At 38.6% G+C, this 23,964-nt stretch overlaps 3 protein-coding genes across 3 annotated transcripts; 2 read left to right on the top strand and 1 right to left on the bottom strand.

The window, feature by feature from the left end:
* Positions 1-505: 505 nt before the first annotated feature.
* LOC141813744 (uncharacterized) lies at positions 506-7,336 on the bottom strand. Its single transcript, XM_074701726.1, has 14 exons — positions 7,252-7,336; positions 6,385-6,542; positions 6,188-6,283; positions 5,485-5,568; positions 5,216-5,290; positions 4,821-4,901; positions 4,487-4,614; positions 4,139-4,405; positions 3,843-4,017; positions 2,660-2,743; positions 1,811-1,928; positions 1,416-1,609; positions 1,057-1,262; positions 506-859 (listed from the first exon to the last, which is right to left on the bottom strand). Exons 2-13 carry the CDS (start codon positions 6,511-6,513, stop codon positions 1,080-1,082), a joined length of 1,614 nt encoding a protein of 537 aa, XP_074557827.1. The 5' UTR covers positions 6,514-6,542; positions 7,252-7,336; the 3' UTR covers positions 506-859; positions 1,057-1,079.
* Positions 7,337-12,248: 4,912 nt separating this feature from the next.
* Positions 12,249-13,018, top strand: LOC141814004 (uncharacterized). The gene is made up of 2 exons (XM_074702004.1): positions 12,249-12,406; positions 12,482-13,018. Exons 1-2 carry the CDS (start codon positions 12,251-12,253, stop codon positions 12,929-12,931), a joined length of 606 nt encoding a protein of 201 aa, XP_074558105.1. The 5' UTR covers positions 12,249-12,250; the 3' UTR covers positions 12,932-13,018.
* Positions 13,019-14,901: 1,883 nt separating this feature from the next.
* Positions 14,902-23,811, top strand: LOC141813259 (protein ESSENTIAL FOR POTEXVIRUS ACCUMULATION 1-like). Its single transcript, XM_074701194.1, has 10 exons — positions 14,902-15,016; positions 16,599-16,669; positions 16,846-17,769; positions 17,843-17,963; positions 18,070-18,243; positions 18,427-19,233; positions 19,371-21,993; positions 22,844-23,019; positions 23,103-23,162; positions 23,245-23,811. Exons 1-10 carry the CDS (start codon positions 14,944-14,946, stop codon positions 23,634-23,636), a joined length of 5,421 nt encoding a protein of 1,806 aa, XP_074557295.1. The 5' UTR covers positions 14,902-14,943; the 3' UTR covers positions 23,637-23,811.
* The last annotated feature ends 153 nt before the right edge of the window (positions 23,812-23,964 follow it).

The following is a 23,964-nucleotide window of genomic DNA, read 5'->3' as shown; positions in this document are numbered from 1 at the left end:
ATAATTACTTATTATATTTATACTTTTCATATCATAAGTTTGATTTATTTTTTATTTATAAAATGAGCTAGTTATCAATTTTTTGGATGGAAGTGTGTACATATTGTTGAAACAAAATAATGAAAAAAACAGAAAGAAAATTATTATAAAGAAAAAACTAAAAAAATAAATTGATTCATCAAAAATAAATTAAAGCTCTTTAAGAATAACAATAAATTAAAAAATATTTAAAATCGACACATTTATTATAAATTAATCTTTTATTATTTAATAATTAAAATTTTTTATTTTAATAATACATACAAAAATAATTATAATTTTGTTAAAATTATTATTTTTTATTTTAGTATCTTTAAAATGGTTCAAAAATTAAAATTTGATATTTTGATTTCGAATTTCTTAGTCGTAAATATGAGAATATTTTCAATGATTGAAAACAAATAAACAATTTGAAAAATATGTCGTAAAAGCAGAAATAATTGCCAGGCTAACAATTTTTCTACCTAATTACAAACCTATAGAACACAAAGTCTCAAACATTCATTAAACAAAAAACAGAATTAGTGTGTAAAAATTACATTAAATCTCGGGAAATAATGATCTCACTGAGAATTAAAACTCCTGAATCTGTGATGAATTATCTTCCAAATTAAACTCGCTTCAAAAGATCACTCACTGTTAGTCTCCTCCAACATTACTCTCGACTTTGGCACAACAAGTCAGCATCTGGTTTCAACAACCAAACACCCAACTGTCAACTAGTTTGCCATGAGAACTCGAACAGTCGCCGCGACTTTTCCGTTGTCTTAAGAAGTTAACATCTAGTTTCAGCACCCAAGCACACAACTGACAAGCTTACCTATCCATAGAGATCAAACTATCAGAGAGATTATTTGTATTGTATGATATGAATCTGAGATCCTACAATTCCACAATATGATTTTGACTAAGTTGTATTTCGTAGTTAATGGTTCATGAGAGTAGTCTTTGAGGGAGTACAATGCAGAAGTATCATCTTGGAATGCAACTCTACAAATTGAGATAGAAGAGTAGTACCTTTTTAGGGGAAAAAAACTGCTTCATTTCCTTCGAGCAATAATCGCCATATTTCTTGGTGATAATGTAGGATCGAATATAGGAAACAGAGATGCTTCTATAGAATCTCCTTGTTCTTGCAGGAACAACAATCTATCAAGCAAAATGTAAGTCTCCACCAATGGCCCTAAAGCAGCACGAAGAGACCAAAAAGGACCAATAAGTTCCTGGAAACAGGCAAAACACTAGCTCAGTTGTCACACAGATGGTATTGATATTGAAGTACACCATTTCAGCCAAACATAGAAAATTTTTTTAAAGAAACACTACAATTGTGCAATTAAATGGAGGCAATTACTAAACATTGCAAAATAACATACAGAATAGCTTTGTGCATGGTTCCATATTCCCAGAAGATCCATATCTTCAGAAAAAACACAACCGAGGCGACTAAGACCTGACTTGCAGAATTCTTCCAAGAGCAGATATTTATTAGAATTCTGGCGATCTTGGCATCCACTGGCAAGATTATGACTGGATTTTCCGAGTTCTGGTGAGAAGCCACGTATGTCATCTGCAAAATTAGAAGAAAACAACTTCAAAAACTTCCTGAAACTTATAGATTATTTATGCAATGAAATAATTCACAAATGAATGGAATTTCCAGGAGGTATCACAACATCCATAAATTTTGTCAACATTATTAAATGTGGTGGCCATTGAATGATCATGAAAAGAAAAATGCTCTAAGAAGGTAAAGAAAATATGTTTCTACCTTCTCTACTAGTCTGGGATTCTCGAAGCCTCCTGCATTGTTGGCGTCGTATAGTTTTCCCTTGTCTACCAATTGATGGACTTGACGCTAAGATTGTTGGATAGTATTTGTCCAAAACCTACAAGTTGAAAAAGGTGTTTAAGTATGTGCTTATGTAGTAACAGCTATCCAGTACACAACAAACGTTTACAGCATGATAAAACATAATTTTTCACATAATAATAACAAGCCACAGTATCCTGACTATTTGGCATCTAGTATGCTCAACTTTGTCCAGGCCATATTAAACAATGTGAAAGCAAAAAATTGTAAGAGTTCTCGAACTAACTATTTAAGCTTTTGATATTGAAATGCATATACTTCTCGCTAACTCCAGAATTGTACTGCATAGTGGCGACAAACTATTGTGTGTTATTTAAATTTAGCCCTGGTTAATATGGTTTTGATATGCTATTATGGTACAATGATGGGGGATAACAATGGAAACTGGTACAAAGACCAGCTGCAACAATTCTATGCAGACAAGTGAATTATAACCATGCCCAAAAATTAATAATCTGGCATCTAACAACAGAAAATAATAATCAGTGATCCACAATTAATATCATCTTGGAATTTAAGATGTATAAAAAACCTGAAGCACAGTTGCTACAAAAAATAAAATGAAACAATTTAGTATACACATGGCCAAAGTTTGAATAGACTGACTTTACTATCATCACACTTTTTCTTTACACGAGTATGCAGGTTCCCAATATCAAAATTAGTGAAAACTACATAAGTAAAGCAAAAGAATAAAACATTACTGGAGATTACTAAACCAAAATTCTTAACATAAAGAAACACCACCAGTTGAAAAGCAGCACGAAAGGCATGGACTTCAAAATTTTGAAGTGCAGCATCTTCAGTAAGAGTTCGCCATCTTTCAGCACTCTAGCCAAAAAAAATTATGAGATAATTTGGTCATTTCTGGTTAAAATATTTTCCAGGAAAAAAATTAAGACGGGAAAATCATGCAAAATATTTTCCAGTTGAAACTTTACATTTCTCCAGATGGAAAAATTCATGCAAAACCAGTATCTAGTACCTACTCCAAAGAGAGTATGAAATGGGGAAAAATATTGAACATAACCAAAGTGAATGAAAAACAGACGGGAAAATCTTAATCTTTTGTAGCATTGAACTTTACAAGCAGTGAATATGTAGCCAGCGCAAAAATGAATCAAGTGAAGTTATTGGAAAAGTTTCAATTGTTCTCCATAACTAATAGTATTGATTGCCATTATGTGTTAAGACTAGAACTGTCAAATGGACCAGATTATGGAGGCCTGTCCCGGCATGGCTTTGGCTTAAGAATGATTTGTGGATTGACAAAATAGTAAGATAAGCTCTGAATAGATATCATTGAACTAAGATTCTTGCAAACTGAAGTTCTAGATAGAATGATATTGTCAATTGGGTTAAAAATACTTAGGAATGAAAGCTCCACAAACATTGTGGTTATCAGGATGAGCGGAAGGAATATCTTGATTTTCAGAATTAGTCTCCCATAAAGACATGATAATTAAATTTGCATATCTGGATAATTACCTGTATTCCTTCCATTAGTTATTTACCTGTAATCCCAAGATTCTCTCTCTCGCTTATCTCATATAGCAGAAAATATATGTAGAGACATGCATATTAACATATTTACTAATTATGTCCTACTGTTCTCCTTTTCTTACTTTTTGTAAGAACCTCTTCAAAGTTTTAAGCATTTATAACATGTAACAGAGTGAAATACACAGTACACACTAGAGAGTACGGACCCAAATCTGTATGTACTAAAGAAAACAAACTTACGCATACAAATGTAATTACTCATGGCATCAAAGTCTGTATTATTCTACACCCTTTAGCACTTGGGTTGTAAGCGATTAGCCAGGATTAACTTCTTCAGAGTTTTAAATCATCTATACATGTACTCCAATGCAGGGCACTATGAACCAAAATCCTGAGTGCACTAAAGACAAATTTAACAATTGCAAACCTGGCATGCAAGATCACGAGCATTTTTTCCAAGGATTAGGCTGGACAGCTTAGCAGCATTACTGATTGGAAAGCCACATGAATCACCAGCCTTCTCTAAGAAGTCTTCAGAAAGCAAGTTGTAGCAACATCCAACGCCAACTAAAGCTCTAACTTGTTTGCAGTCCACAAAGGTCCTGGCTTGCTCATCAGGAAAGGACAATAGAAACAATGTGTACCACAAATACATGCTTCAAAGTAATCCTTAAGTGAGCAAAGTGAACTACAGCTGAAAGAGGTTTTAGATGTAATATTCACCTAAGCATGTTAACTGAGAGGTCTCCACATGCATGAAGTCCAGCAAGAACCAAAAAGGAATTATCATACAGGTTAGACAAACTTTTTTCTTTAGCAATATCTATTTCTGGAATTCCACAATCGCCAAGAAATGAAGCGGATGATCGCTCTGCTGATTCTTTGGTATTATTCTCATTTAAAGAAGCAGAACTTAAAGCTGTCAAAGCTTCACTTGAAAGGATATGGCAAGTAATTGTCTGTGGAATTTTGAAATGTGGGCTTCCGGCACTAGAACAAAATGAAGTATTGCATATTGGATACAACTAAAAAAAAATATGACACAGAATTGATATCGGGAAGATATTACACAATTTAGCTGCATAATGCTTTTTTATCCTCTCTGCACGGGCATTTGTAACATTAGCATGGTGCAAAGAAGCATCGATTGCTATGACAGGAAGTTGGTAGTGGAATGATAATGCTTGTGCAAGATAACCCTAACAAAGCCAAGTAAAGCATATTCAACCAGCAAAATAATAAAAGCAAAAAAAGCAAAGAAAACATGAAGAAAATAAAAACCAAGCTTTTTTTAAATGATATTATTCCAAGAGAAAAAAAATATATGTTCAAACAAATGCTTGTTCAAAAGTGTTGTTAGCATACCAAGAGATTGGTTGAGAACAAAGAGAAATTAATTGCATACCTGACCAGAACCAACATCTATGATTTTTCCTGCTCCAGACTCATGGACAATTGAACTAACAACTGCAGCTAGTATCTCCACCTGATCACATGCAATTATTATACTTAACACAATGATAATATATATATATATATATATATATATATATATATATATATATATATATATATATATATATATATATATATCAAAGAAAAGCAAGAACGTGGTTGATTGTAGCAATATTGTGATCACAAAAAATATCCTAGTACTGCCACCAGCTTGTTGATATAATCCTCATGTCAAGGGATCAACTCCCTGTATAGACCTAAAAAGGATATCCTAATACTGGAATAACAAGGAATAGGAGATCTAATGCACCTAGAACATTTAGGAAAGGTGCATATGTTACCTACTTCATGCTTTTTCTTCAAATTCATGCCTTGAGAAAGGACAGTACTTAGGGAAGCCACATGTAAATTAGGTGAAATCTGCAAGGTAATAAGGAGGTGTGATAAGTCCAATATTGCAGATATTTCAGAATATAACAATAAGTAGGATGATATTGAACCATAACAGAAGAAGAACAAGAGAAAGCAATCATAGCATGACTAGTGTAACTGCTTGTATAAAAGCAAAGAAGTCTTGAAGTAGTAAGACAGTTCAAGTATTGTTAAGAACATACCTTGTGCAACAATTCTTGCTCCCTTGGAAGGACAAGAGACCTTAAATCATACAAAAACTGTTTAAGAGAAGCAGGCCAATAATCCTGGACAAAAATGAAAACAACTTGGTGAAATAATTCCAAATATAAGTGCATACTTAGACTTTTTCCATGAGGAATCTGACACTTTTGCCTTTTCTTTTCTCCTTCTATGCTATATATCAATGATTAGTTTTCTAGCAAAAGACCTATTAATGTGGATGTTGAGACAAATGCAATAAGAGAATCAGATAGTGTCATAGTAACCTTTTAATTTCATAACCACTAATGAAAGTGGAAATGTGTTGATAAGAAATGCTCTAACAAATAGCCTCTTTCTGGAATAGTTCTTTGATTCCTTTTCCTTATTCAGCAAGAGTACCAAAGTTGCAACACAATCTCAATGAAGACCATATAATATAAATCCACTGAATTTACTAATGTAAAACCCAATTGCTGTAGTTTAAACAAAATACAGGTTTGATTACCTTAATATACAGAAAATCTACACACACAAAAATCCAAAAACATTCAAAAATCATAACAGCAAAACAAAAATAAAATAATGGAAAGTAACTTAAATGGTCAATTCTTGCTCATTATTAAGCTCAAGAAACCATGAAAATTCATGCAAAGATACTCTATCCTAGATCTGATATGAACAGGAAAAAATTGAAAGGAGTACCTGAGTACAACTAGATGGCAACTTCAAAAGATTCGCCACAGATTCTTTACGGAGACAGTCCATCCACTGCTCATCAACTAATTCCCACAACCTCTCCTACAAAAGGTCCAAATGAGGAGCAGCTAAGAAAGTGCCCAATGAAGACCCAACTTTGCTTGAAATGAATAAAACAGAAACTAGAGCATCCAGAAATGAACCTTGAAAAAATTGACAACATGAGCATCCAGAAGGGCTCTGTAGGGCCGGATGAATTCAGCGATGGCATTCATCCATTCCAGAGTTTGGGCCATGGTCTCACAGGAGTAGGTACAACGCTGAGAAGTCATTCCCTAAGAGCTGAGAAAATCCCTGTTTTCTGTACCAGGGGAAAGCAGGTCAAAATGAATAGCTAATGCAAGATTGCGAGTTTTTTAAATCTCATTCCAACTTGGCATTTGGTGTTTGTTAAATTATGGTTTGTTGTAGCAGTCATTATGACCAGTGCACCAAAAATAAAAGGCATTTTTTAATCTTCCATAAAACATTGGGTATATATATGAGTAAATTATTTAATTTTGACATTATTCCAAATCCATTTGTTCATGTGAAGAATGTCATAATAGCTCCGATGATGGTATCATTATTATTTTTAACTGTGTGATTGCTAATATCACTAATCTTATAAGTAATTCAAGATAAGAAATGAGTATAAATTCAACGAACAGAGACAAATGATTAAAATAATGTGATCCATGAGTGAACTATGATTGATATGTAACAACACTGGCACTAATTCCACTTGTCTAACGTATGTTTGATAACAAATGATCGATTAGGTGCCCAATCGACAACATATCTACTCTTGCACAAGCTGAAATGGAGATAGTTTCCTATCCTGCCAGATATTGAGAATAGCATGAGATTTAGAAGTGAAAAAACAGCCCGATCTCCTGCTTATGGATTTAAGCTGGGAAATAAGTGTTCAAAACAAGACCATTGAATATGCCGCACTGTCGAAATAATTGAATCACCTATATCCGAACTCCTGAGAAAGTTAAATGAGATAAAATTCAAGTCAACAGTACGTGATATGAAGGCGACCGAACTCCGCTACACGGGCGTCGAGGGGTGCTTCGAGCTCGACATGGCGGGAGAAGCGCGAAGAGGATCCGGCGAGACCGTCGATCGGTCGCTGGCGACGGCGTGAACTGTCGCGGGGGGACGAGAAGACAGACGAGAGCGGGGTTTAGGGCTTCATGCTTTAGCCCAAGAACATGTGATTTGGGCCCAATTACGGCCCAACTGTAATGCGTTGGTTTCCTCTCTCCGAAGAAATTAACCACCAACTATTTATGTCTTAATTACTTGTTTAGCATAACTAATTATGTCTTTACCAATTCAAACGGGTGTCCAAAGGCTATTAAAAGACGCTCTTAAACATATATAAACCAAGTTTATGCCCACTAATACGATCATCAGTCCTTAATCTCTCTCCCCGTCCTCGGAATCCAAGCATTACTCCGCCGGAGCACAATGATTCCCTGGACGGGCCTCCTCCTCTCGTCCTTCCTTTTCCTATCCGCCACCACTTCGCACGCCGCACGCCGTCTGACGGAGCCGTCGCTCCCTGCCGACGCCGACCTGGCGGCGATCGCCGGTTCCCTAGGCGCAGAGTCGGTGCCGCCAGGAACCAACCTCACGGCCCTGGCAGAGTCGGTGCCGGACGAGACCAAAGCGGAGTACTTGTCGTCGATGGGGAACGGTACCTCGCCGCCGGACTTGTCGGCCATCGCAGGATCCATCCCGAATCTGCCCCCAGGAACCAACCTCACGGCCCTGGCAGAGTCGGTGCCGGACGAGACCAAAGCGGAGTACTTGTCGTCCATGGGGAGCGGTGCCTCGCCGGCGGACTTGTCGGCGCTGCTGGCAGGAGCGACGGCCCTGCAGCCGATGAACATCGACATCCCCGACATGCCGAACGTGGAGATACCGGATTTCTCGCTGCCGCCGATCCCGCAACCGACCGTCTCTGTTTTCGGGCACGAGTTCCGACTGCCGCTCGCCGACTTGCTCGGCGGCGGCGGCCACTAGATCGTTAGGAACTGATGAGTTTTGGGCATTTCATTCGACTGTAATCATCGGCGTATCGACGGTTGACATGGTGGCCTTCGTTGGTGGTGGATTTTTCAATATTACGAGGGATATTTTTTTATTAAAAAAAAAAAGAATACAAGTTTTCCATATTTTTTATTTTATGCAAATTAAAATTTAAATTAAATTAAATTAAACCTTTTTTTCATCAACATTATTCCTATTCCTGAGAGCGTGTACAACTATTCTCATTACTCCCTTAACTATCATTAATTCCATGTGTCTTGTCTCCGGTGCCGCAATAAGACATCTAGGTTGTCACTCAAGTATCTACAGTTCGATCCCCAGCTACAACGTATGTATATGAATTTTTCTTCAAATGAGGAGCGCAATTAAAGGGTGTTGGACGTCTGAACTGGTCGCTGCGTGCACTTTCCCGATTTACTCTGATGGCCAGTGAAAATTTTCTATGGGACCGAATCGATCACCCTCAGAGATAGCTAATGAAATTAACTGAGATTTATCATTAATTCTATGAGTCTAAATTTATCATTAATTCCATGTGTCTTCCCTCGTCCTCCATCGAATCAAGTCCCACAATTTGCCTACGGCCTAAATTTATTATTTTTCTAAAAAAAATATTTTTCAACAACAAAATCGTATATTTGTTTTTGTTAAACAATGGAATTTATTTTCCATACCTCTTCCATAAGTATATGATATTATCCGGTTTAAGCTCCCAAAAATTTATTTTTAGATTTTAATTAAAGAAATTTCAAAATGGGATTTTAATTGCATTTCTAATAGTTGTTTTCTAATCAATTAATTGACAAGGACACATTATAATTGCCTTTGATCTTAATGGACTAATAAATAGGAGTAGTTGAGTCTTTATTCCACATGCAATTAAGAACAAATTAATTAGAATGATCCCTTAACCATATAAAACACATACGAGCAAGGGAAATGTTTGATTCCTCAAAGAGAAAAAAAAAAACACACGTAAACATCACGATCAACACTTAAATATTGGAAAACACCTTCTCGTGCAATTGAATGCAGGGCCATCAATGGCATTTTGAACATCAAACGCAAGTTAGGTTTGATGATTAATTCACATGTTTCCACAACATTTTTTTTTCAATTTTCTTCCTTTTTTTCGCACCAGATATCCAATTCTTCAGACTGATAGCGTTCGATCGCAACTAGCGACCTAATCAATGGCAAAGCGTTCGGACTAAAATATTTTAAAGAAAAACTGTGTATAAAGTATTAAAATTTTTAATATTTTTTCATTTGTCTCCCTCTTTCATTCTATGCAGCTTTGGATGGCCCCCAAACTAAAGCCAGGGTAGAAATATATGAGGCCCCGCCCTTGGACCTAACAACCCAGCGTTTTAGATTAATCGCTTGTTGAAAGGAATTCATCTAACAATTCACTGTAGTTGTGACTCAATATCTATAAAACAGCATCGGCAATCTATCATTCACATTGTAGTCTCGAAGGTAAATTTCTGCCCTCTTATATAAATAAAGTTCAAATTTTATATAATTTTATTGCACAATATGCTTGATCATGTGTTAACAAACTCGCCCCCCCCCAGAGCATGGTTGAGTTGGTCATTGCGGCTAGCAGACTTAATACAGTGAATAAGGATCGAATCTCGACGAAGCCAAGGCAATGCCCTTCCTCATAGTGGCTAACTGCAATTTCTTAATTTACCTCTTCACAAATAATTGTGGGACCGACCGTGTGAGACTGCTGGAGTGACAAATTCCACCTTTTACTGTAGTGTGCTGATAAACTCAACCGATACAAACTTTAAAGTTCACCATGATCAAAACTTTAAACTTTATGTTATATCTACTTCAATCTCTTTTGACTTACAAATTGAGTTATGACGCATCTAGGATTCTGATATCTTGTGTGTACGATGTGCAATAGGAGATCCCAAGTGCCCGAAACACTTACGAGTGCCCCGAAATAAGAATGGTATCAAATTTTTATTTTATTTTATTTTTTTATTATGATTAAGCTATTTAAGACTTTCCCTTTAAAGTTTAGAAGTTGAGTTATAGTATTAAGGATAAAAAAAATTAATTGCTCACAGAGTATGCATGATAAGAAGTATATGATAACATCCCAACACATCCCTTGAGTACCTATATATTTTTCTATGTAAACTTTTTTTGCTTAATATTATAACCCAAACTCTAAAGAAGAAATCTTAAATGGTTTAATTGTAAGCACACAAAACACTTTCAACCCAAAATCAGATACACAAGATATCGTGCGCGCACCGAATCCATTTCTATATATATATATAACCGCAACTCACCAGCGGTCCGGCGGGTGCCGGATATATATATATATAGCCGATTCGGCCGGAATATCCGGCCGGATTCCGGCGAAATCGGCCACCAGCGCGTCTGCTGTGTTTCGGCCGAAATGATAATCCGGTGCCGATGTGTGCGCCGTCGAGTTGCGCTTCCAACGAGCCCGGGATGGTGGCCGGCGGTGACCGGACGGCGAAGAACGGCGGCGATGAACGTCGAGAGGTCGGGCGGTCGCGTATGGGTGTCGGGTTTTTTCGTCGCGCGGGCATGAGCAATGATACATTACATGAAAAATGTAACATGAAATTCAACATGATACACTCCATGCAGTGGGTCCCACATCCATACAGTGGGGGTCACATCCTATACAGTTGAGTGTATCATGTTGAGTTTCATGCTACATTTCTCATGTAGCGTATCATTTTTCTATATATATATATGTGTGTGTGTGATTTTCCTTTTACGATTTAGAGGTTCAGTTATTGTATTAAGTATGAAAGAAATTTTAAAATGAATAAAATTTAGGTATTTACGGAGTGTGTCGAGTTGTTATCCTGCACTTTTTACCTTGCACATCCCCGTGAACAACTAATTTTTTTTATACTCAATACTATAATCTAATTCCTAACCTCTAAAAGTAAAATCCTAAATGACTTCACCGCACTTCTCTATCATGTACGCACTCGCATAAACGGACATGCAGGATATCGATCATCTATATATATATATATATATAATTTAGAAAGGAAAAAAAAAGAAATCAAGTCTCATCAAAATCTTTCTTCATCTTGGGAGCATTAATTGACGGTGCCATTGGATTATGCAAACCCTAGCATTTATGGCTTCACATCCAAAGGCCAAAGTCCATGCGTTAGCGTCTACTAAAAGCCATTGGAATACCCCAAATCTTTAATTTCTACCTTAATTAGGGTCAAGCCCCTCCTTCCTTACATGCAATTTATGCACCCGAGACAATTTTATTTTATTTTATTTATTTATACACAAATCTTAATGATTAACTTCACTAGATTAAGAACAATTAATGAGCTAAATTTAATTAATAGATAAACATGTAGCCAATCGATAAAGTCTCGGGGAAAGGAAATACACTTGATTTCTCTATCTCCTATCGTCCCTCTTCCTACGTTACCTCGACTCAATTAATATCGTTGAATTCCAAGAGATTTTATTTATTATCGACAATGCTATTTTAATATCATTTATTACTTTGAATTCGAAGAATAGAGTTATAAATATGTTGTTTAAGCTTGTTTAATACGATAATTGAGTTAGTTAAATTAAATTTAAAATGTTTTATTTATTATTTTATTAAAAAAAAAATATTTTGAAGATACTAATTGAAAGCTTGAATCCAAGGGCTTGGAGACAGAATTATTTAATTAAATGGCAGAGCTGGGTCAAAATTATAATTATTAATCCACCAAAGCAGAGGAGCATTCAATTCACTTGTTTCCTTCCGATTTCTTCCCCCTTTTAAATATCTAATTAAATCCCCCTAATTATTCATTATCTCATTCCTATCGCCTTCTTTTTTTAATTAGTTAATTAATCTGCTGCTTAATCATTAATTAATAGTCGTCTTCCTCTGTTTCTGTCTATATATGCTGCTCTTCTTGCCTCCGTGCCTGTGGATTAATGGAGATGAGCTCGATTAAGGAAGCGAAGAGGGATTTGATAACCCTCGACCTCCTCGGCGGAGTCTCTCCGGCTGCCGCCGGAGCTAAGGATGTCGCCGCTGTGAGCCTAAAGGCGCCTTCTTTGGGCTGCCATCACCCCCTTCTCCGGCCGCTGGTATCGATTTTGTCGTAGCGTTTGGTTGATTGTTTGGTAAAAGAGTGTTTTTGATGGATGTTTGATCTGTCGCAGGACCTTAACCAGTCGCCGGAGGACGTGGTTCGGCGGAAGCAGGCCGCGGGGCTTTTCGCCGGCGGGGGCCAAAGCGTGTGCACGATCGAGCAGGTGAAGCGGGCGCTGGAGCGGGCGGGGCGGGAATCCCAAGGCGAGCGGCGGCTGAGCGTGGCTGCTGAGGTGGAGATCTCCGTGGCGTCTCCGTCTATGGGTTCGGCTTCGTCGACGTCGACGTCGTCGTCGATAACGACGGCGTCGGCGAAGCGCCGGACCTCCGGGGTGGAGGACGCAGGCGGGTCTTTCCTGGTGGCAGCCGGGTGCTCCGGCTGCCTCTCGTACGTGCTCATCGAGAAGGACAGCCTCCGGTGCCCGCGCTGCGAGTCGCAGGCGGTGGCGGCGGCGACGACGGCACTGACGCCGCCGGCGAAGAGGCCTCGGGTTGATCTAGAATTTAAGATGGGCCTGTAATTTGAGTTTTTTTTTGTGTGGGGTGATTTATGTAAAAAAAACAATTATTGAGGAGGATTAGGAATTTGACAGTTGAATTAATCTAAATTACTCATATATTTTTTTAATCTAAATATCTAATTTTTACTATATGATTAATCTTCACGGACGATTAACATCATAAATTTTCAAACTTTCTAAATGTAATATGTTAAACTTTCGTTGTTTAGGAAGTCTGTTATATTTCTTACCATCTTTGACAAAAGGTAGAATTTGATATCCTAGCGGTTTTACACGATTGACCTCGCGACTATATGTGAAGAGGTAAATCAAAAAATTACAACTGACCACGATGAAGAAAGTATTATCTCGATTTCGTCGAGATTCTATCCTTATCTACTTTAACAAATCTATCATGTAATAATCAACTCAATCATATTCGAAAAGCTCTTAGCTCTTACCATCTTAATAAAAGAGTTTTTCATCGAAATGTTTCACGTATGAACATCGTCATGTAATACAATAGGAGTGCAAAAGGGCATGGGAGTTTTTCATCGAAATGTTTCCACCTTCAACCACTATGTATGAACATCGTCATCTAATACGATAGGAGTGCATTTATGGGTAAAGAGAAGCTCACGAGTCAAGAACGCGGTTCAACGGACCGTGTGAGCCGAAATCAATGCGGTCCGCTGGACCCCCTTTAATTCGGTATAATATATCTACTATTTATTTTATTTCAAATAGGAAGACCAATAAGTGGCCCAATTAAAGCCAGATGTAAGCAGTGTTCATATCATTTATTGTTATGACTAGGTAGTTTATCTACTCGCACGTGACTTGCTCTGTAACAATAAATTATATTCTTTTCTTTTGTATTTTGATGTACTAATACTTATTATTTCCTTCAATGTATTGGTTCTCTATCATGTCTTTCGAATTCACTATTCTAGCTCCTGAGACATAGCTGAGTTGGTTATGATGCAGCAAACGATTACAAGTAGACACAGAAGAGGGCAAGTGTTCGAATCCTGTCGAAGTCAGACAATACTCTTCTGTGTACAAATGGTTGTGAGGCCGATGTTGGCGAAGCCAGACAATACCCTTCTGCGTCGTGATCAATTACAATTTTTTAATTTACCTTCTTACAAATGATCGTGAGACCGATCGTGTAGGGGCATTAAAAATGGTGACAGATTACACCTTTTGAAGAAGAATTCACTATTATAACAAGTTGGCCAACATAAAATGGGCTCGGCCCAATTCTCTAATCGTCCCTTTCAACTCAATGAGGCCCACAGTAGGCCCAATAAAAATGGGTTGGGATCCAATCCAACTCGATTAGCTTCAAAACGATTCGAATATTTGGATTTTGAGTTTGTTCACAAATATCTAATCCCAAACTCCGATTTCCTTCTAATTAACAATACAAATTTAATTTTGAGAAAAATTTTAGATCGTGTAAAATAACTGTCGAGAACGGACCACAATTATCGTGCCACGTGGTACTACGATGCACTTCTTCGGACTCCAGTCCTTACCGACCGACTCGACTGCTGTAACTTGCTCCGCGACCGAATCTTAAAGCCACACCTCGTTACGAGACAACGAATCGACGACGCTCATTTACTTGTGATGACCGTTGGATTCTCGGGGCGGTACGCTGGATCACGATTGTAAATTGAGCCGCGGGTGATCACACAAGGAAAGATCTACTCATGTTGTACCCGGTGGGGGCCCCAACAAAATTTAACATGAGACTTGTTTGGATTGTTTGACTGATGGTTGGGTAAGAGTAACTAGGGTAAGGAGACGCGGGTGAAGTGTTGGATCAGGGAGATCGACGGCTGGGATAATCAGGTGATCTCACCGCGCGTGGACACGAATTAGTCCGCGACGATGCCCAGTGCTTCTCCCGCACGGACCACCCTTTTTAATCCTCCCATTTCCGTTGCCCTAATTCTTCTACGCTTCACCCTAGCGAGCAGCCACCACAGCACGAGTGAGCCTTGCGTCCTCCGCTGCCTCCGACGATGGCCGACTTCAGGAATGTCGACGACCGCCGCGGCCTCACAGTGGATCCGCCTCCGCCCCCGAGTCACAGAGGTCGTCCCGTCTTTCCTCCCGGATAGGGCGTTGAAGCCACGGCTTCCGTGACTCATCTTTATCCTTTGATTCCTGTGCTATACCTTTCGTGTATCTGGTTACGCCTCTTGATTGCTGTTTCCTTTTCCTCGCGCCGAGACGATGCGCTTCTAATATGGGGTTTTCAGTTTGTTTCCCTCAGTCTTTTTTTGAGTTCGAATCACATGAAATCGTTATCGCGTTCGCTGTTCTTTGTGTGATAGGGTAGGTGATGTTGTTAATTTGGTCGTAGATATTTTGATCTAGTTCCCTAGACGTCGATCTTTCGACTGTAGGAAAAGAGGGAAGTTTGAAAATGTTGGTCTTTTGCTCGTAGTTCCTATTCTTCCTCGCTATAGTCGTCCAATGTACAGTGTCCTGCCTGATTTGGCTCTCTGAGTAGAAAACGAGTGAGAAAAAGATGACCCGGACCCGGTATGACTATACTTGGCTAACTAATAAAGAAGGGAGTTCTTTTGCATAGTTTTTGTGAATTTCGAGTGTAATCTCAAAATGAGTGTGATAAGAGGGAGTATGGTAATTTTCCCCCATGCATGCTCTCAATGCAGTTTAGACAGTTGAATTCCCCACTAACGCTTTTGACAACATAGTCATTGTTACATTTTCTAGATCCTAGCACGTTCTTCTTGTTTACCTTGGATTTCTCAAGTGTAAAGGTATACTCAATGCCATTTTTTCTTGGTATGCTTTGAAGTTGTGACAGTAGATTTAGAAATTGAGGTGTTATTGTAACTTTAACATTTGAGGTGTTATTTATTATTTTTTCTAAATGTTAATTTTTTAGTCTCATAAACAATCACTTTGTTAGGATTTAACAGGAGTAGTTTGTAAGCGTGAATGGCAGCAATAAGAGTTGAAGTGTCCATAGTGCTTTCAAGAAGTTGATTTAGTAATCTCTTCAATTTTTAATAACAAGACATCAAATCATGCTTGTTTTTCACAATCACCCGATTAAGTTGCCGCTGATCAATTTGCAGAACCCAGAGGGCAACGGTCCATCCTTGTCAAATAGAATCAGAACACCCCAAGGCTTTGATAATATAGACACTTGGACAATGACACTCCCATTGGGTGCTTGATATCTAGATCACATGTTTTTAAAAGCGACATGTTGGACATTTGCATTCACACCCATGTTGGATGCTGTATTAAAGGCTGATCAATGAAGACCCATTGTTTCTTCTTACTTTCATCAATTCACATCGTCTTTAAGTTAAATAATTGTGTACCATGTTTTATTCTTGTATAATAACCTAAACAGTCAGTGGAAAGACGAAAACCATACTGTTATAAGCATTCTGAGTCATTGGCCATTAAAAGGATAAGGAGCAATCTTTGAGTTAGTAAAAGATCTTGCTGAATTTGCAGTGTGATTATTTTAGCTTTGTTTTTTTGTAACTGTAGTACATTTAGCAAGTAAAATGTTTCATTTATGAAACAAGAGACTTATGAATCTTGACACTATCCTTCTTGTAATTGGATTATTTTTCTGTTCAATCAAATTTTCCTAACTCTTTTGTAAATGTTAATCTGATTTTTGCAGACAATCAAGGGTCTGAGAATTCTATACCTCTTTCTCCTCAATGGCTGTTTTCAAAGGCAGTTGATAGTAAGGTTAGGTTTACGGATCTGTTAACACTACATGATTTTCCTCTCCGTAGTGCAGGTTCAGCCAAAGAGAGCTTCTGCTACAAATTATTATTTTTACTGCATTTATTGTTCACTTGGCATGATATGTCCATGTCTTTGGTACATGTTCAACATGTAATGTTGTGTCTACATGTCTGTAGGAATTGGGCTCCATTCATGATAACAAGACAGATGATGTGAAGGCATCAGTAACTGTTGATGGTTATGCTAGTACTGAAAAGAAAAAGGATGCCTTTAGGCCAATTTTGCATGAATCAGAAGGTGGTCGCCGAGAGCGGTGGCATGATGAAGAGAGAGAAACAAATTTTGCCATTCGCCGAGACCATTGGAGGGAGGGAGACAAAGAGCCTGGCGATTCACACAGAACAGAACGCTGGCCTGAAAATACCTCCAAGCATTCTGGGGAAGCACGCCGTTCTCTACCTGAAAGATGGAGTGATTCTGGGAACAAGGAAATTGACCTGCGACGTGAGAGCAAATGGAGCTCACGTTGGGGACCAAGTGATAAGGAATCTGATAACTGGCGTGGGAAGTGGTTGGAGTCTAGCAAAGGCAGTAACGTGGCTCCTGACAAGACCTCATCATATTTCACTAGTCATGGAAAGGACATGAATAATCACGGAAAGGACACTGAAGGAGATGATCACTATTCTCGTTCATGGAGATCTAACTATGGTTTAGGTCGTGGGAGGGGAGACTCTAATTACAACCAATCTCAAACCCCTCTCAAACAGCCTAATATGCATAGCTATAGTAGAGGAAGAGTAGAAAATGGGATATCATCTATGTTTGTTGGTCGTGGAAAATCTAATTTTGGCACGAACAACAGGAGCAATGATACTTCTCGTGTTCATCTGGTGGGTTCTTTTCACGAGAAGGTTGATGATACCTCCGGAGATCTTTCCAGCATAAGATATACTAGGATAAAAATGCTTGATATATATAGGAAAATTGATATAAAGAGTATTAGATCATCAATTGATGAATTTGTTGAAGTTCCTTCCCTATCTCAAGTGGAAACATTGGAGCCCTTAGCATTTTCTGCTCCTACAGCTGATGAATCGGTAAGCAATTAGATGATCTCTTTGGTCAGAGTTGTATTTTTCCCTTGCATCCCTTATGCTATTGATATTGTAGGTTATCATCAAGGGAATTGACAAAGGAGATATTGTGAGTAGTGGCGCTCCTCAACTGTCAAAGGAATCCTCCATTGGGAGGTCTACTCCAGAAGCTGTCCCATCTAGGCAGAGTAAATTAGGTGCCAATCTTTTGTTGTTTAGATTTGTGTAACCCTTTCACATTGGATATTTTATGTTTATTATGGTTGCTCAGTTTGCTGTTTCTTTTATATTTATTGCATGCAGATAGTAAATATGACCTGCCAAATGCTGTGGATATTTATAGAGCTCAAATTGACAATTCGATGATGGAGAATTGGATTCCTTCTGAGAGCCCACCATACGATAAACAGCACTATCAACTTGGAAATTACTCAAAGCTAGATACTACTCTCAGTAGATCTCGATCAGATTCAAAAGGTATAATAGATTTGTTCATACAGCCTTCTAAATTTCATTTTGCATAGCCCTGTGAGTTTCTTATTGAATCTGTTCTATTGTCCGAAATTATCTTTTTATTTATTTATTAATTTTTGTTTCTTTCTATCGGATGGATATGTATTTTATTGGTTAAATCATTGATATTTGCTACTGTCTTTGTAGACCTAGATATTGTTTCAACAAATGCAGATGAGATGATTTCTAAAGAAAGTACCCGGCTTGTGGCAACATCATCTTTTGTTCCACAAAGATCTCAGTCAAGTGGGGACTATAAACCTGGTCCTGTGCATGGTAGCGATGCTTTTTCCTCAGAGGTTTCTCTAGAGCATATGCGTCCCTCTCATCTACAGGAAGATATAGTGTCTAAGCACAACAGTGCTATTAGCTCTGCATTCTTTAGTAACACTGACGGAGTTGGTTTACACTCAGATGCTAAAAACCATTCCTATATGAAAAGGCAACCATCTGAATTAACAAAGGAAGCCTATTCTTTTATGTCCAAGGATGTATTGGTTGGAAGGAAGTTGCAGCCCCCTTCTCCAGAAGAGCTTTTACTATACTACAAGGACCCTCAAGGTCAAATTCAAGGTCCTTTTTCTGGAAGCGATGTTATTGGCTGGTTTGAAGCAGGATATTTTGGTATCGATCTGCAAGTCCGCCTTGCAAATTATCCTGCTGATGCACCTTTTTCTTCACTTGGAGATGTTATGCCCCACTTGAGAGCAAAGGCTGGACCACCACCTGGATTTGGCGTGGTCAAGCATGTTTCCACAGTGGATAACACTCCTAGGGGTAAATTTGCAGGTCCCGGTAGCATTCTCACTGGGCTCAGTGAATATGATGTGCTTACAAATGCACAAAGAGACCTAAGTATTGCTGCAACTGAAACACAAAATCGATTCTTGGAGTCTTTGATGTCTGACAATAATAATAGCAGTTCAGCTTCAGAAACATTCTCTTTCAATAGAGGTTAGTTTTTGTCTGAATACATATTCACATAACTGTTGGTTAGATCCTTGTGTTTTTTCCCCTATTATTACCTTGTATAAGCACTGGCATTCTTCTTGTTCTAGCATTCCTTCGTGATATATTTGTTTTAAGTTCAGGTTTGCCTGGGGTGGTGGGAGAAAGTGGGAGTGAGACAAATTACCTCTCGACACAAGCCAGGTTGTTGGAAAGGCAAAGGTCTTTAATGAATCCTGTTTCATACTGGTCAGGTGGTGATTCATCATCAGGGCCTGGCCCCAAAACAGATTTGGTTCCTGACTCTTCACCACAGTCTAAGCTATTTCCGTCAACTATGGACTCTCCTGTCCAAACTCTTAAATCTCAGCAAGTTGACTTGTTGTCCCTTTTGCAAGCTGGTGCCGATAAGGCAGTTTCACGAACTGGTGGCTATGGTGCATCTTTTCTTTCGAATTTTTCAGATGCTGCAACAGTAAATAATCCCCTTCATGCTGGCACTGAACTTCCAGCTGAGGTATTGAGTATGCATTATAATCAACATTTGCCATCTCAGATGCGATTTGGAGGTCAACAGCACAGTTTCCAGCCAGTAAACCAACCCTCCTTACCTAATTTAATCTCTCAACATAGTGACCCTTCATTTATTCCACCTGATAAATTTCTTCCATCTGAGATGCACCAGGATCTGCGATTGCTAAGCTTGTCACAACAACAGTATCTGCTGTCTCAACTTCATTTGCAGTCTCAGATTCCTGCTACTCAATTACCTGTGTTGGAAAAGTTATTATTGCTCCAGCAGCAGCAAAATCAAGAGCAGCAGCAACTGATGATACAGCAGCAGCAGCAACAACAGCAACAATATCAGCAAATGCTTTCCAATGTGCTTTCCAGTCATCAGTCTCAGCAACAATTCGGTGGTCCTTATGTTCAAACATCTGTTGCCATGCCAACAGGCAAGATAGCTACAGATCATGTTGTGCTTCAGAGAGGAAATGAACAATTACAGATTGGTCAGCAGATGCCAGTTGCATATGAAGGTAGTGGACGAGCATCGTATCATCCCAATGCTAACTTACAAAGTTCCGTGGATGTTAGTTCATCGACTTCTGGACCTCTGTCTATCCCTATTCCACATCAGATCCTTGACCAAGGAATTACTTCAAATGAATCAGATACTCAATTTGTGATGGATAATGTTGCAACTCTTCCTGATACCAAAACAAAACAAGAGATGGTGGATGATTTGAATTTCTCTGAGACTCGAGGGGAGTCAGAGAAATCGGGTCTTGAATCCCAAAATATGACTCAGAGTTTGAGTGGTACAGAGAAAGAACAAGAGGCACCACAAGTTTCTCAGGCTCAAGACATTGCACCCCTTGGTTCAGAGGACAGTCAATTATCTACAGATTTTGTACCTCCTATGACTGATCCAGTACATGATATCAATATTTGTTCATTAGATCTCAATGACCAAAATGATCAAGCAGTCCCTAACAAAGTTGTAGAAACACAAGAAGTGAAGAAAAATTCTGAAAAGAAATCTAAGAAGCAAAAGAAATCCAAGACAAAAATTGCTGTAGATGCAGGGAAAGGATTGCCTAATTTTATTTCTAGCAAGGCATCAAATGTGGATGCTGAAGTTGGTGTAAATGCCAATGAAGCTAAATCTGAAGTGCTCACTGATGTTTCTCTAGCATATACTATTGAAATGTCTGAACCTCAAAGTTCCCCACTGGCAGTCAATGTGAATCCTTTACCCAGTGGAACAAAAGATGAGGAAGCCAATGCGAATGTAGTTGCTACACCGGGTTCCAGTCAGAAGGTATCATCAACTCAGTGGGCATGGAAATCTGCTCCAGGATTCAAACCTAAATCTCTTCTGGAGATACAACAGGAAGAACAGCTGAAGGCACAATCTGAAACTGTTGCAGTGACACCTGCCAAAGTTGTTCCATCTCCAGCCCCTTGGTCATCAATAAGTAATTTGGAAAATAAGCCATTCAGTGATACTGTTCTAGAATCAAATACACTCCTTGTGAACTCTGAAGATCCTCTTAAATCAAAGAGCAAGAAAAGCAATTTGCATGATTTATTGGCTGAAGAAGTTTTGGCCAAGTCAAATAAAGATGTTAGGGCTTCTGCTAGCAATGCTCAGAGCTCACTTCTACCACTGCTATCACCTGTTCAGGCACATCTTGATGCTTCTGCTGTTGATGACAATGATTTTGTTGAGGCTAAAGATACTAGAAAATCTCGCAAAAAGGTATCAAAGTCAAAAGCTGCTGGAGCCAAGATACAACAACCAGTTAATTCCGCTGAATTGTCTGCATCTCCATCAACTGTTGAAAAGGATAAAGTTACACGTCAAGTACAAGGAAAAGAATCTTTACCGGCTCCTCCAGCTGCTCCATCATTGGGGGATTTTGTTCTTTGGAAGGAGGATCAATCAAGCTCTGTTCCTCCACCAGCATGGTCTTTTGACTCTAAGAAACAGCAGAGACCGGTATCATTAAGAGACATTCAGATGGAACAACAGAAGAGGTCTGGAACCATGCAGCAGCAGCAGGCTCCAATACCAACTGCTAAAGTCCAGCCAAACCAGGCAAGTCGTGGAAGCGGGACTTGGCAGATTAGTGGGACATCACCATCTAACACTGCATCATCCCATCAGTTTGTTCCACAAGTTTCAAATCTGACAAAACCTAGAGCTGAAGATGATCTATTTTGGGGGTTGCCTGAGCAATCAAAACCAGAACTCAAAAGGTATATTCTTTCTCATTAAGTTCATATATTAGCATCAGGAGTGCATTCCAACTTAATTTCTATCATCGAACAATTTATTGTGTGATATGTGAAGGCAAAATTACTTCTACTCTTATGTTTTCCTCTCTTATATTTATCTGGTTTCATTTATTTAATCACTTTATCTATCTTATGATCTGTTCTTATTGCCATTATTATTTTTAGATGCTCCTATCAGTTCTTCAGTTGATTTGATTAAAGATAGAGCATTCAATCCTGTAGTTTAACCAATCAAATTGAATAGAGCATTCAAGTTGATCAATAGACATTGTATTTTCATTAGTTGAATCAATTAGAGTTTAAAATGCTTGAAACATTAATACAATCGAGAGCTTAGCCATGTAGATTTCCATGGAGTGATATATTGATTTATGCAGTTGAAACTCAAATAGCTAGACTAGCCCAGCTTCTGGTTGATGTTATGTTATAACAATTTGCTGTAGTTACACCTTGAATCCTGATACATCTGTTTGTCCCTTTTGTCCATGACTACCAGCGTTTATTTTTATCATTGCTAGGTAGAAATGTGGTTGATATGATTGTTAAAAGTTTGTTAATCCATTTTGGTGAGTGATATTGAAATGGTTTAGGCAATAGATGAATAATAAATTTAGCATAGCCTAGTTGTTACTAGTTGTGGGTTCCTCGCAATTCTTAATTTCAAAATTTTGACCATTACATCCTGCTATAGAATTTTTTCGTTTCCTGTTTTTGCTGTCATAGTTTGTCTTTGATGCATTGCATTGCACTCTTGCAATTTTTGATGACCTTAAAATTTCAAGGATGATATTGATGAGTTTATATCGAACAGGTCTGACTTCCCTCCAACTGAGAGTTCTGTCAGCAGGGCAGCTAAGGGCTCTGCCTTAAAAGGAGTTTCTGGAGCAGGAACAGGGAAGAAGGTTGTTGCAAGCAGAGGTTTGGATTATACTCTTTCCTCGCCTTTGCCCATTGTGAAGGGTAGGGGCATTTCTTCCAAGAATTCAGGTAAAGAAACTAATCCATCAATGCAACCATCAACTTGCTTCTAACAGTTTCTGTTTCTCACCTCTGTGTTTTCTCATATGCAGAGGCGATGGAATTCCAAGATTGGTGTGTCAATGAGTGGATCCGGCTCACAGGGACTAATGGTACTTATTAGAACTTTTATAGATTTCTTTGTTTTTCTGTGCACTCAAGTAATCGTTGCATGATTTTTCACTCGTGCCTCAGATACCAGTTTTCTAGAATTTTGCATAAAGCAGACAACGTCAGAGGCTGAGATGCTATTGCGAGAAAACATCGGTTCTCTGGATCGCAATCATGATTTCATCGACAAGTTCCTCAACTACAAAGAGTTCTTGCCATCAGATGTCCTCGACACTGCATTCGAATTGCAGAAGACCCACCCTATATCTGTGGAGGACTCCAGTCACGGCCCCAATGCTGCAGCTGCCGCGGTTCCTGATCCGGATGAAGGCGCAGACGATGTCTTCGATGGGCAACACAAAGGACGGGTGAAGAAAAAGGGGAAGAAGGGGCAGAAGGTGAATTCAACACTCTTGGGGTTTAACGTGGTCAGCAACCGCATAATGATGGGCGAGATCCAGACCCTAGAAGATTAGGATAAGCACTCGAGGATTAGGGAAGACAGGACCCTAGGGTTCCTGAGTGTACATACCTATTTATCTTGACTAACTGTTTTTTGTTTTTTTGTAAATTTCTTCCCTTCTTTTTTGTTACTGCTCTTGACTTGAAATGTGCTCCATGTATTTCAAAAATACTTGAAACTTCCATGAATTTTTTTGTAAGGAAGCCTCGAAAGCAAACCATGGCTCTTCTTCAAAGCTTTGTTGTTGCCTCTCCTTGCATGGTAGCATTTAAACAGAATGTCGATCACTTTGTTTGCACTACCTGTATGTAAACCAACCTGACAGTGCAGGTCTTAGCTTG

This window comes from Curcuma longa, chromosome 20, assembly GCF_044706935.1.
Source record: "Curcuma longa cultivar G26 ecotype Majalengka, Jawa Barat chromosome 20, ITB_CL_G26_1.1, whole genome shotgun sequence".
Lineage (NCBI taxonomy): Eukaryota > Viridiplantae > Streptophyta > Magnoliopsida > Zingiberales > Zingiberaceae > Curcuma > Curcuma longa.
This window is presented reverse-complemented; position numbering and strand designations above follow the sequence as displayed.

What these genes read in the sequence shown, in the direction of transcription:
- LOC141813744 (XM_074701726.1), bottom strand. Translation starts at nt 6,513, where the DNA reads ATGACTTCTCAGCGTTGTACCTACTCCTGTGAGACCATGGCCCAAACT. An exon ending in TGCCATCTAGTTGTACTCAG is followed by an intron (nt 5,569 to 6,187) that starts GTACTCCTTTCA and finishes ATTTTTGTCCAG; the next exon opens with GATTATTGGCCTGCTTCTCT. An exon ending in TTCGTGCTGCTTTTCAACTG is followed by an intron (nt 1,929 to 2,659) that starts GTGGTGTTTCTT and finishes TTCAACTTGTAG; the next exon opens with GTTTTGGACAAATACTATCC.
- LOC141814004 (XM_074702004.1), top strand. Translation starts at nt 12,251, where the DNA reads ATGGAGATGAGCTCGATTAAGGAAGCGAAGAGGGATTTGATAACCCTC. An exon ending in ACCCCCTTCTCCGGCCGCTG is followed by an intron (nt 12,407 to 12,481) that starts GTATCGATTTTG and finishes GATCTGTCGCAG; the next exon opens with GACCTTAACCAGTCGCCGGA.
- LOC141813259 (XM_074701194.1), top strand. Translation starts at nt 14,944, where the DNA reads ATGGCCGACTTCAGGAATGTCGACGACCGCCGCGGCCTCACAGTGGAT. An exon ending in AACATTCTCTTTCAATAGAG is followed by an intron (nt 19,234 to 19,370) that starts GTTAGTTTTTGT and finishes TTTTAAGTTCAG; the next exon opens with GTTTGCCTGGGGTGGTGGGA. An exon ending in CCGGCTCACAGGGACTAATG is followed by an intron (nt 23,163 to 23,244) that starts GTACTTATTAGA and finishes CTCGTGCCTCAG; the next exon opens with ATACCAGTTTTCTAGAATTT.